This window comes from Mesoplodon densirostris, chromosome 1 (genome assembly GCF_025265405.1).
Source record: "Mesoplodon densirostris isolate mMesDen1 chromosome 1, mMesDen1 primary haplotype, whole genome shotgun sequence".
NCBI lineage: Eukaryota > Metazoa > Chordata > Mammalia > Artiodactyla > Ziphiidae > Mesoplodon > Mesoplodon densirostris.
In genome coordinates this window covers 153,259,325-153,273,290 of record NC_082661.1, presented here as the reverse complement: position 1 = coordinate 153,273,290, position 13,966 = coordinate 153,259,325, and the positions used below count along the sequence as shown (strand labels likewise).

General features: G+C 34.4%; 1 protein-coding gene across 4 annotated transcripts in view; it reads left to right on the top strand.

Annotated features, from left to right (window-relative positions):
- Window positions 1-12,216, top strand: part of SLC30A9 (solute carrier family 30 member 9) — a 73,857-nt gene extending 61,641 nt beyond the window's left edge. For 2 of the 4 annotated variants that reach the window (XM_060110598.1, XM_060110582.1), the window contains 2 exons: window positions 1,582-1,695; window positions 8,729-12,216. In XM_060110598.1, coding sequence (XP_059966581.1) covers window positions 1,582-1,695; window positions 8,729-8,773 — 159 coding nt within the window. In that variant the 3' untranslated portion in view covers window positions 8,774-12,216. Of the gene's footprint in view, window positions 1-1,581; window positions 1,696-7,738; window positions 7,836-8,728 lie in introns of all 4 variants that reach the window. The other 2 variants (XR_009533592.1, XM_060110592.1) reach the window with 2 other exon arrangements.
- The last annotated feature ends 1,750 nt before the right edge of the window (window positions 12,217-13,966 follow it).

The window sequence follows — 13,966 nt, the reverse complement described above, 5'->3', positions numbered from 1 at the left end:
ATTAAGTAACTTGCCTAAAATTGCAGAGCCATCATATGGAATCAGATGTGAATTCAGATCTCTCTGACTCCAGAATCCATGCTTTTTTTATTAAGAGTACTTTAAAAGAAAATTTATACAAGATAATATAATGAACAGAGCAGAGGCTACCACTTGCCTTTGTCGAATATTAACATTTTACTGTACTGTACTTGCTTAAGATCTTAAAAAAGAAAGAAATCATTACAAAAATATTACAGTCCTTGTTTCTCCTTATAGATCCCATTCTCTTTTCTCCATCCCCGGAACTCACAATTATCTTGAATTTAGTACCTGTCATTTCCATTCAGTTTTTTATACTTTTCAACATATTTTTCTTAGCGGAATATGTAACATTTTAGACGTTTAAAAATTGGTATAAATTGTATCATATCATATGGTTTCCTCTATAATTTGCTAAACAGCATGTTTTTGAGATTCCTCCTCTGTTAATATATATACCTCTAATTAATTTACTTGCTATTTAATAGTCCATCTTACTAATATGCTGCAGTTTGCTTATCCAGTCCCTACTTCATGGACAATTATATTGTTTCAAGTGTTAAACTATTGGAAACATTGCCACAGTGGCATTCTTATACATGTTTCCTTGTTTGCATGTGCAAGAATTTCTTTAGGGCATTACATAGCTAGATTTAAAGCATAGGTGGGCCATTGGATGAACATATCTTCAACTTCCTTAGATATTGGCAAATTGTTCTCCAAAGTGTGTCAATTTAACTCCCACCATCAATGTATCAAAGTTTCTGTTGCTTCACATTTTCGCTAGATTGTATTGACGGAGTTTTGAAATTTTTATCATTATGATAGATATGAAATAGTATCCTGTTGATTTAATTTATATTTCCCTGGTAGTAGTGAGGTTAATAAACATAGAAATTTATTGACGATTGGGATTTCCTGTACTTGCTTCTTTGTTCGTTTAATTTCTGTTATTCTGACAGATTTATAAATGTTTTATTTTTAATATGCTGGGTACTAATCCTTCCTCAGTTGTGTATATGCAGATAACTTTCTAGTTTATAATTTATCATTCCACTTTGTTGTTGTACAGAAGACTTAATGTAGTTTTTAATTTTATGTCAAATTTGTAATCTTTTTCTCTATGCCTTTTATTATCTTTCTTGAGGAATCCTTCTGTATCCCATTATCATAAAAATATTCTGTTTTTCTTCTAAAAATTTTAAGGTTTGTTTTTTACCCTTAGGTTTTCAATCCACTTAGAATTACTTGTTTAATGGTCTGAGGTAGGGATTTAGTATTTTCTTCCTATAAAAAAATAACTTCCCCAGCACTATTTACTGATTAGTCTGTTCTTTTCCCACTGATTTTGCAGTGCTACCTCTGTAGACCATTGTACTCAATTTTTTCTCAAATTTAGTTTTTTTTTGAAATATGTGGTCCATTGCCTATGGCTTGAAAGTTTTTCATTTTTCATTAAACTTAACGGTGTTGGTTATAATTTTTAAAAGAAATTATCAGTGTACCACTATGACTTTTTTAAGAATTTGTTTCATTTTTCTGCTATCATTTTCTTTATAGGAAATTCAAGAAGTGAAGACTCCTGAAGAACTAGAGACCTTTATGCTTAAACATGGAGAAAATATTATTGATACTTTAGGAGCTGAAGTAGATAGACTTGAGAAGGAACTGAAAGTAAGATATATTCATAATAATAATATAATACAGTGTCAGCTACTTTTTGAGTACTTATCTGTGTCAGACACTATGCTAATTGCATCAGTTGTATACTTTTATTTTCTAAGTAACCCCGTAACGTATCAGTAGTTATGGGCAAGAAAATGATTGGGTTAGAGAAGCTGGATAATATACTCAAGGTAGTATAGGACTTGGGATTTGAACCTTTGCTGTTCAATTTCAAATTCCATACTTTTAACCACTATTCTATACTGCTTGCTTAGTTTCTAAAGTAATCAACGTTTTTTTCCTTGTTTGTTTGTCTTTAAATAAGAAGCATTTCTAACGTTTCTAGAGAAAGGTAAAAGGGAAACTTTAGACTCTGTTCTAAAGTTAAAAAAGAGTGTGGGGCTTCCCTGGTGGCGCAGTGGTTGTGAGTCCGTCTGCCAATGCAGGGGACGCGGGTTCGTGCCCCGGTCCGGGAAGATCCCACATGCCGCGCAGCGGCTGGGCCCGTGAGCCATGGCCGCTGAGCCTGCGCATCCGGAGCCTGTGCTCCACAACGGGAGAGGCCACAACGGTGAGAGGCCCACGTACCGCAAAAAAAAAAAAAAAAAAGAATGTGACCTTAAACATATACATACATACTTCTTTAGCCCGTCTGACATTATTTTATACTTTCTGTTTGTTTCTGTTCAGTTGGAGATCATTACAACCTGTTGGTTTTTTACTGAAATATTATCTAACCAGACTGCCTTTAAAAAAGTGTTAGTGCTCTCAAATTGTCATTTATTGACATTTGAATTCTAATTGTTTGCAATGAAGAAAACTTGTAAATGATCTTTAACGGTTATAACTTTTGTTGAAGGCAATGTATTTTCTTTAGCTCATGTTGATTTTTGTTTAGTTTTGTTAAAAATTGAAGAGAAACAAAGACAAAAATTGAAGGGAAACATTACTATCACTATTTTACTATCTTTTAGAATCTAGATATGTGATTGGATTAATAGAAGCACTTCAAAAAAGATGATTTTGTTAATATTATAGTTCATGAGCTTATCAGGCATGATTTTCAGAATTTCTAGATGAACAATTCTCAAATATTTTGATATTAGGATTCTTAAAAATTATTGAGGACTCAAAAGAGGTTTTTTAAGTTATATTTATTTATATTTACCAAATTATTAATTAAAATTGAGAAATTTAAAAATATTTATTCATTTAGAAAACCTAATAAATGTATTTCATGTTAATATAAATAACAGTTTGAAGGAAAGTAACTATAATTTCCAAAATGAAATAAATAGAAGAATGGTATTGTTTTACATTTTTACAAAAACCTAAGAGCTAGATTCCCATTTGTGCTTCTGCGTTCAGTCTATTACCATACGTTATTTTGGTTGAAGAATATGAAGAAAAAGGAGGAGCCTTTTTAAGTATTCTTATAGTCTTTCCAGATACTTGGTATTTCTCTTTTAATATTACACCAAAACCTGACAACCGGTAACCTCTTAAAGCATAGTTGTGCTGTGAAATCTGAAACCATATCGATGAACTTTTTATATACTGTTTGTTAAGTTAGGGGGCACAGTCCAGAAGACCACTTTCATTTCTAACACCAGTTGCAAAGTTCAGGTGGTTCCTAAGACCACCCTCAGGTTTGATAATTCGCTAGGAGGACTCACAGAACTCACTGAATGGTTTATTACAGTGAAAGGATACAGATTAAAACTAGCCAAAGGAAGAGATGCATAGGGCAGAGTTCCAAACCTGGAGTTTCACTTGTCCTCTCCCCATGGAGTCATGGACGGTATTATTTTCCTGACAGTGGTGTGTGACAGTTTACATGGAATATTGCCAACCACAGAAGCTCAACCGAGCCTTGGTGTCCAGAAATGTTTTTGGGGCTCTGTAGTTGACTGCTTGAGTGGATGACCTTTCATCTCCAGCCCCTCTCAGGAAGAGCCGACACCTTTAGTTTCCACCTGCTTCTGGAGGTAGAGCAGATACTGTGTGGACAAAGATAAACAAAGACATAATTATCAGGCGGAATATTCCAAGGACCTAGAGATTACCTCCCAATAGCCAAGAGCAAAGGCCAGACCTCTCTTTGAGTATGATTAGCACTCTCCTATACACTATTATATTAAAATCTGTTGGTCTGTCTTTATACTCTGATTGAATCTTTTTTTTTTTAACATCTTTAGTGTCTGAATCTTTTTAACCCATGCTCGATTCTTTAACATTATGAATTGGTCATTTGGAAAATACTGGCTCACTGAATTTATGCACATCATGCAAATGTTGATACATTTCTAAGTATTGGGAAGCTGTCAGGCTCATGGTGGTGGATATGAGTTTTTCAATATTCTAATTTTGACTTGAAAGCTTGCATTTTATTATTAGCAACAAATACTGTTGTGTTCCTTGAAGTAGTAGACTCATTTTGTTTATTTCTTAAGAAGATGCCTGCCAAATACCCAAATTTGAATAACCATAGTTTGTTAGTTATTCTTTCAAGTAAAAAGGGTGTTGAGATAAAAACCGTCTGATTGAGCTCATTCAAGCAATCACAGGGATGCTTTTCCTTGTGACAACATCAGACTTCAGCGTGAAGCACAACTTCCCATTTTGTCACCGAATATTTTTTTAAAGTGTATTCAGGGGTTGAGGTTTAATAAACCAATACTTTTTACTACTTCATGAAGGACATTTTAAAGTGAAACTGGCTTTAAAAAAAAAACAAAAAACTGGGTGGCAATAAAGGAACACAATGACTACCAGTATGATTTGGTGCAAGTTGCCTTGAGTTGTGTGAAGGTGCCAGCAGTTTTATCCATGCCATCAGAGGAAATGTCAGCATAGTAAAAAAGGCAAAAAACATCTTACTGTAATTATGAAAATAGTTTTGACCTCGGAGTCCCCCCTGAAAATGTCTCAGTAACCCAGTAATCCTTGAACCACGCTTTGAATACCATTGTTCTGAATAAAATGTGAGATGATTATTTTTTTGCAGGGTGATTGGAGAATGAATAAATGTTGCACTTCCATTCTATCTGTTTTTATTTCCCTGGCAAGGAAAATAATGGACTTTTAAAACTAACTATTTTGGCTTTACTCTTTAATAGAAACAGTGTCAGAAGCTGATTTAAGAATAACAAGTTGGCCATTCTTAATTGTATTTACTCTTATCACAATCAGATATGCTTATTATTTTTTAAGCTAATTTTGTGCTTTAACTAGAAGCTATTAAATCATTAATAGACTGAATTATCTCGTGTTTTTGAATTATATAAGTCTTTCAAACCAAGAAGCCACATTTTGCCTACACTTTCAGGTGGGAACATCCCTAAGGTGGTAATAAGATATAATTAATCTCAAGTGAAAAGAAAGTTCTTCATAGTTAAGGTACCAGACCAAGAGAATGCATGAAAATAAGCTGATTTTCTTTTGAAAACAAAAACTTTGTACATTGGTATTTTCGCTCCTTTTTAGTATCTAAGCATAGTTGCCTTCTAAGTTTAAATTTTAATAATTATTGAATTACTTTGGAAGGTCACACTCAGTGATAAAATTCTGCAGCATTATAGCCATCTCTTTGAGTAAATGCCATTGATCTAAGGTATTAGAACAGGCGATATTTTTGGCTTGAAGTCTGTAACTTACATAGTACTATGTTAAGATGTTACAAATAATAGAGGCTAATTTATAAAGTCCCATATTATAATGTGAAATACATCTTGTTCTTATTTTGAAATTGTTTGAATTGTTAACATAGATTTTTGTTGTTGTTGTTGTTTTACCTCTATATTCAATCAGTAGATAGACCCTTGTCCTATATCTCCATGAAGTTTCTTTGTTTGGGGGGAAATAATTACATTGGAAATTAATTCAGTGGGAAGATGCCATAGCAAATTTCTAATAAATTCCAGTTAAATGCTCTGCCCTTTACTATGTCTTTTGCATCTCTAATTACATACTCCTGCAGTATTTTCTTTACTTGAGTCTACAGCATTGTAAAATAAATTATGTAATTTGGTTTTTATCTCTGCATAATGTGAGTGTTGGAACAAAATCTGTGATGTGTAAAATATTCCAATTCGCATTGAACAGTGCCTGGGACATAATAGACCAATAAGTATTTGGTGAAAAAATGAATGAAAATTATAAGTTGGACCCAATTATTGATTTTCAGTTCTATTTAACAATTATATATTCATGAATATATGAATATGTTAATTTCTACTATGCACATGATATATTGTTATGCACTAAACATTAAATTTTAAGGATATTAATCCTATTTCTTTTCTCATTCATTCAGCAAACACATTGTGTGTGTCTGCTTTGTAATGGACACATACATTTTAGGAATTTGGTTAATTTTCTCTGAAAACTTGATTTTAAAAAGCAGAGTAAATTAACTTTTTAGTTTCTTTTTCTTAGGATCAGATTTTTCTTAGTACACATTTGTTATATAGTGCTTTTTAGATTGAATGATTTTAAACTTTCCATGAACAGCTAAAATTTTTCAAGTCATATTGGGATGAGTAAGGGTTGATTGGAATGGGAAAATAAAATTCAGTTTCATTTCTGTTTGAGGAAGTCTTTTTTATTCCATATTGAATTTAAGAAATTCTAGACAGAGGGAATAGTTTAAGATAAAGAAAACATTGAGAACAAAAGTATCATCCGCCACCCCCTTGTGGGGTCCCTTTAAGATAAAGAAAACATTGAGAACAAAAGTATCATCCGCCACCCCCTTGTGGGGTCCCTGATCACTCTTACCTTAGGAACCAAGAGAAAAGCACCCCTAGGTACAGTTGACCAGCACTAGTTGTAAGGAAAATCCCAGTGCACACTAAACAGAATGAGTGCTCTAGCTGGAGCTACACTCCAGTATTATACCAGGTTTTTGTCTTTATATCTAAATTCGTTTAATATGAATAATATGCAGATGTTCCTGGGATATTATTTTTTAAGCTAGAAGTTATTAATCCTGACTGATTATTAGAATCCCTTAGAAGAGCTTTTTTCCCCTTGTTGATTTATTTATACGGTTTTTATCAAATAATACACACAGTTTACAAAATCAGACAGAACTGAAAAGCTTATACAAAAGTGTCACCTGCCTCGCCTTCCTCAATCATTAGTTCTACATTTTAGAGATAACCATTTTTAATACTTTTAGTATTTCTCTTATATTTACTGCAGTATTTCTACGTAAGAATCTTACATTGCTCCTCCTGACTTAAACATTTCCTCTTAGGTAGGTATAGATTTAGTTATTTTATAAGTCTCTTCTGTCCTACAGTCTCACAATATCATTATATTCACTTTATTAAACTTTTAATCCCCCCCCCACATTGTGTTAGATGTCCTTCCTTTATGTATCCATAGGGGAAAAATCCCCTCAAATCTTTACTTTGCTCTGTAGTAGCAGATTATTACAATTGCCTGCTTACTTACCTGTATTTCCTCACTAGAGATAAGTTCATTCAAGGCAACTGCTGTTTATTTCCTATTCATTGTTGTATACTTCAGTGCTTGGTACAGTGTAGGCATATAATAAAGATGTTTTTAGGGACTTCCCTGGTGGTCCATTGGCTAAGACTCTGCGCTCCCAATGCAGGGGGCCCAGGTTCGATCCCTGGTCAGGGAACTAGATCCCACATGCTACAACTAAAGATCCCACACGTGGTAACGAAGATCCCACGTGCTGCAACTAAGACCTGGAGCAGCCAAATAAATAAAGAAAAATATTTTTTAAAAAATGTTTTTCATCGTTACTGAAATTCCTTAAGATTTTTCACAATCTGGCTTCTGCCTGTCTTTCCAACCTCATTGCTTTTTGCAGCTTCTGTGCTAACTATACCATATTGCTAGTGCATACTTTCTAGGCTCTCTTGATTTTGCTCATGCTATTTCTTTTGTCTAGTCCCTTTTCATCATCTATCTGGAAAATTCACGGTATTCAAACCTTGTTTAGATACTATATCCTTCATGAATTCTTTCTGGATCTCATGAGCAAAAGTAATAGATCTCATGTTTTTGTTTCCAGAGTTATTTAGTACATTAAAATAGGAGCCTTGGGGTCTGGAGTCAGGCCTGGAATCTGTCCTGGCTCCATCACTTACTAGCTGTGTGACTTTGGACAGGTTAGTTAATTTCTTTAACCTTCATTTTTCTCATATGTAAAATGGAAATAATTGGGTTATTATGAGGATTTTAAAACACACTTCCCGTGAAGCCCCTTACTTATTACTAGCATAGTACTTGACACAAGAGTAACCGCTCAATATATGTTAACTGGTTATTATTATTAGCGATAATGCTTTTATTTTTTGGCTGTGCCAGGTCTTAGTTGTGGCAGGCAGCCTCCTTAGTTGCAGCTCATGGGTTCCTTAGTTGTGGTATGCATGTGGGATCTAGTTCCCTGACCAGGGGTTGAACCCAGGCCCCCTGCAGTGGGAGCGTGGAGTCTTAACTACTGGACCATCAGGAAAGTCCCTATTAGCTATAACGCTTTTGCTCGTAGAGGTTATTCATACACTTTTCTCTCTGGCTAAACTGAGTCCCTCAGGGTAAGGAGTAGAGTCTTATTTAATAATCATAGCTCTACTTTCTAGCACAGTGCTTAGATCAAGACTATATGGATTGTTACTAGAATGTATATAATAAGTTAATATCAATTTAGTCTTTCGATTATTATTATTGCTTTGCAGTGATTTTCATCACAAATGAGCATATTTCCAGTGCTTTGCAGTGCTTGGCACATACTAGATTCTTAATCCATTATTGTATTAATGAACATATGGACAAAACTCAAGGGAGGCTGGACTACTTACTATATATTTTATAGTGTATAACTGGTCTGTTCATCTATTGATCTTATGTTTTTCCCTCTGTAAATATTTCTCTTGCTAGTATGCTACAATGAAATAGTTGGACCAAATGTTTTCATTGGCTTTAGTGATCAAAAGGAATAAAAGGAAACAGAAAATTGTCTTTTGCTATTAATAATGTAGCGGTGATTTTTTTTTCCTTCCAGAAACGAAATCCTGAAGTTCGACATGTAGATCTGGAGATATTATAGACTCGATGGAATGAATCACCTTGGAGGGAGCCTTGGAAACACGTTTGCCAAGACTGCTTTCCCACACTGAAGGAGTCGATGCCATTCAGAAGCCGTTTTTTTTTTTTTTTTTTTTTTTTAAGATGGAGGAAATATTTATGTAAAGAGCAATTCAACAGTCCACAGAACTAAAACAACTTCTTACTTCTAAGAGACATATTACAAGTTGAATCAATTTGGAAATCATGTTTTTATGTTTCAGCAGGAAACATTTTGGTTACCTAAATTGTTCATAATTTTTCATTTTAGCTGTCAGTGTGTATTGTACCTTGCAATCATGTTTCCTTCACATTGGTAAAAAATAAGCAGCATCTGTAAGATTATGATTTTTAATTTTGTTGCCAGTGAAGATTTCACTCCATCAAAACCTGTCAATCTTGAACATTCTGGCTAAATCTTGGTTTGCGGTTTTTAAAACAGTCACTCCATTTCAAAGTCTGTCTTTCCTTCTAGAATGTAGAAATTATTTTAACGTACCTTGTGTTTTTTGCCCTGAGCACTAAGAGGAACACTTTCCTAACCTAGTTATCCATAAATGTTCATTCCAGAAAGGGCGTTGTTACTGAATGGAAGGAAGAGATTTCAGTACACTCTTTTAGGTCATGCTACTTGCCATTTTGTAAAATTTCTTTTCTCTTCTTTGCTTTTTTTCCCTTATTTAGTTTAATTTTCCTAGTGATAGGAAATATAAAATAGCCCTAGATATTTCCATGGGCCAGTGTGCTGACTGGTTTTTTGTTTTTGTTTTTTAACTGGCTTCAGTCCCATAATGTGTATTTACTAGGAGATAATGCATTTATAAGCATTTTAACATTATGTAAAGTGGACTAGAAATATTTATAATTTCACAGACAGGACAGCATTTTATTTTTAATTTATTTTAAAAGAGGCACTACTTGTGTAAATCTGAACTGTGGGATAGTTCTTGCTTTGAGAGAGAAGTAAACCTCTTATGCGGAAACTTGTGGCCATGACTTTTGTATAATATAGACAGTAGTGTGTCTGTAACATGAGTTGCAGTTACAGATGGACATTTAGCATAATGTATGATTATAACATTATGTGATAAGTAGCTTTCTAATGATCATAAGGTATCAAGACGAAAAAACATGCAATTCAGTAATTGAAAATTTAGTGCAAAACTACAGCTGTGTCTCCATTCATCAAAAGAATTCATATGCACTTTAAATTGTTCAGGTACCAGTGAGCATTGTCCATGCAAGAGTGGTAGCTGGGTGAATAATCTCTTTGCTGGATAAGTGAGTGCTTAAGGACCTAGGTCAGTGTCTAAAAACTTACTTAGATTGAAGTTTATGAATTATAGCAAGTTATAATGCTGGAAACAAAAAATAAACATTTGGTTAAAGGGTTTGTAATAGTAATTTTTTGATTCAGAACTTACTTACTGGAAAATTGTGAAAATTTACATTGGTGTACACTTTTTACCACTACAAAACATTTTGTGTGCTGTACATTTTAAGTGAAATAACATTCCAATTTTATTTTTTAAGATATGAAATTGTTTTATACATATATATGTATATACACGCACACAATTTGTTCTTATGGTTTCAGATTCTTCACTCCTACTTTTTAAAAAACTTTTTTACCCCTTATAATTATACTTTCTGTGTCTTCCTCCTTCCCCTTTCCCACCTGCCATTTTGTTTATTCCATGTCAGTGTGCCATGTGGGAAGGTACCAAATTATATCCAATTTCCTCCTAGTAAAATTACTCTAAAAATTTTCACATAGTTAGACATTTAAAAAAAAACTCAAAAGCTGATGTGCAGTAGTTATTCCAAATGGTAGATTTTTTTAAAGGACTCCCTGAAAGAGGCCAACTCCTGATATTTCTTTGGGTTTTCTAACCTTATTTTGATTGAAGTCATACCTATTCTTAAATAAAAATTGAAGACTTATGTTTCTGTCCTTTCACTGCAGTTCTGTTCTGCACTGATACCTTAAAGTTTGTTTAAGTGAAATTTGACATAAAGAAGTACAGCCTATCTAGGAATTTAATGTATGACATCACTGGTCCCTTTTTTTTTTTTTTTTTTTTCCTTTTAAACTAGAGTCAAATTTGAATTTTGAAACCAGGGAATTTGGTCCCCTTTCTTTAAAAATAATATCTAGTTGTTCAGGTTTCTTATTTTTATTTTTTTCCAAATTAATACTTCTTACTTTGTCTTACCCTTATGCATAGTGTTTGAATATTTAAGCATATAAATCTTAATATTTTTAAGGAAAATAGCTTCTGTAGTAGAATAGTTGCAAAAGTAATGTTGGACAGAGAAGAGGTCAGTCAAGGCCATGACTCCTGTTTGTATTAAGCTGAAATCTGGAAACCAGCAAAGGTGAAGTATATTTGTTTTCAGCTCTGGCTGTGAGTAACAGGCCCCAAACTGGAAGCTGGCACATTTTTTAGACCATGGCAGATGGGGGATGAGGGGTGGAGATCTATTTTTAAGTGGACCATGTTGGTGGCCACTAAGTAGTATTCAGTTCCAAAGAGGGAGATTCCTGAACATATACTGAGGAAACTGTAAGATAGAATCAGATTGGAAAATTTTCAGGTTTTTTCGAAAACAAAGTTAATATCTGCATACATCCTTCTACACACCAAATAACCCAGAACAACAAAAGGGCATTAGACTTGAATTTTGGGTATATGATTTTAGTGTTACCTTAATTATCCTGTACTTTGGATAATGGTTTTTGCTAAAATTATACCATCTAAAGGAAGTGGCTTAAGTTTTAAATCTGATAACTTTGGGGTAGAATGCTAGGAACTACAGAAAATTGCACAGGCATTTGGAATTTATACTATTTTTCTTAGATTGCATTTGTCAGGCTTTGGCATTTCTTTTAAATGTGATGACCCCCAATTTGCCAAACTGTCAGAAGTCAGTGAAGCAAAGAATTGAAGATAAAATGTTGATTCAAAGATTTTCCCCCGTAAATCCCTCATCCTGGTCTCTGAAATGGAAGTTTGGAAGGCATTTATATAGAAGATTGGTCTGGCAGCCTTTATATTTGCATTTAAGTTTACTAGCATCCCTAATCTTGGTTTTATGGAAGAGAGAAAATTTTTGTTTCTATTACATTGTATTTCATCTGTCTGATTTCTGTGGCAGGTTAAGATTTTCCTGGTCCATCAGGGTGCATTTTTCCTTAATAAATGCTGTATGTAAATAAGAGCAGTTCACTTCTTAGTTTGGGATTTTCCCCGCTGATAAATGTTTGTTAAACACTTCTTTACCTCATGTGCTAACCTTTAAAAATCATGCCTTTGTTTTTGAACAGAATTTATTATTCCTTGAGTATGCTTGTTAGTTTGTGGGTGTCCTCATTTTACAAAACCAAGATATAAAAACTCATAATTGTTTTATGATCCACTTTAAGTATAGAGAGAACTATTATTAATATACCATTAGGATGTCATGTAGTTGGTAAAGTGCAAATTCAGAAAATTATATCCCTTAGTGACACATAGTATATGATTACATTTTGACAAAATAAGATTATTTAAACATGTTAGTTGGATTATTTCTTTTGAGACTGTGTCTATATATTATATTTAGGGGAAAAAATACAAAAATTAAAAACACCAAAAGGTAGAACCTAGAGCCAGCCTGCAGTGGGATCCAGGTTGAATTCTGTACTAATCCTGTAGGAATTGCAACTGTGTTTTCTTTTTCACAAGAAACTAAACCAAAGTAATTATTCAAAGTAATTTGGTATTTTGAGAGGGCATATTTCCCACCCCAAAATCAAAATGTATTGAAAATAGAAGGACTGTAGTTTAGAATTTGTGTAGCAAAATACAGAATTGTGTCTGTGTCTTTAAGGGCTTGTAGAGGTTTTAAAATAGACTTAAAAGTAAAAAAAAAAAAGTATATAATAGCTATCAACAGGATAATTTGAACTGTTTATGCCAGGTACCATTTTATATGTACAGGCATTCCTCAGAAATACTGCAGGCTCAGTCCCAGACCACTGCAATAAAGCAAATACCAAAACAGAGCAAGTCACACAAATTTTTTGGTTTTCCAGTGCATATAAAAGTTATGTTTACACAGTACTGTATGTAGTCTAATAAGTGTGTAATAGCATTATGCCTAAAAGCACAATGTACATACCTTAATTTAAAAGTACTTTATTGCTAAAAAATGCTAACCATCATCTGGGCCTTTTGAGGGGCTTTTTGCTGGTGGAGCGTCTTGTCTCCATGTTGGTGGCTTTTGAAGGCTGGGGTCGCTGTGGCAATTTCTTACGATAATGAAGTTTACCACATCATGTGACCTCCTGTCGTGAACGTTTCTCTGTAGTGTGCAATGCCATTTGATAGCATTTTACCCACAGCAGAACTTTCAAAATTGGGGTCAATCCTCTCAAGCCCAGCCCTGCTTTATCAACTAAGATTACATAGTATTTTCAAGCCTTTGTCGTCATTTCAATAATCTTCCCAGCATCTTCACCAGGAGTCAATTCCATCTCGAGAAACCACTTTTTGCTCACTCATAAGCAACTTCTCATCTGTTAAAAGTTTTACCATGAGACTGCAGCAATTCAGTCACAGCTTTAGGCTCCACTTTGATTCTAATTTTCTTGCTGTTTCCACCACACCCGCAGTGACTTCCTCCACTGAAGTCTTGAATCCCTCAAAGTCATCTACGAGGGTTGGAATCAACTTCTTCCAGAGTGCTGTTAATATTGATAATTTGTCCCGTGAGCCACTAATGTTCTTTTTTTTTCTTTGGGCTGCGTTGGGTCTTTGTTGCTGCACGTGGATTTCTCTAGTTGTGGCGAGCAGGGGCTACTCTTCGTTGCGGTGCACGGGCTTCTCATTGTGGTGGCTTCTCGTTGCAGAGCACGGGCTCTAGGTGCGTGTGGGCTTCAGTAGTTGCAGCACGCAGGCTCAGTAGTTGTGGCACATGGGCTTAGTTGCTCCGCAGTATGTGGGATCTTCCCGGGCCGGGGCTCAAACCCGTGACCCCTGCATTGGCAGGCAGATTCTTAACCACTGCGCCACCAGGAAAGTCCAAACCACTCATGTTCTTAATGGTATCAAGAATGGTGAATCCTTTCCAGAAGGTTTTCAATTGACTGTACCCAGATCCATCAGAGGAATCACCGTGGCTTTATGAAATG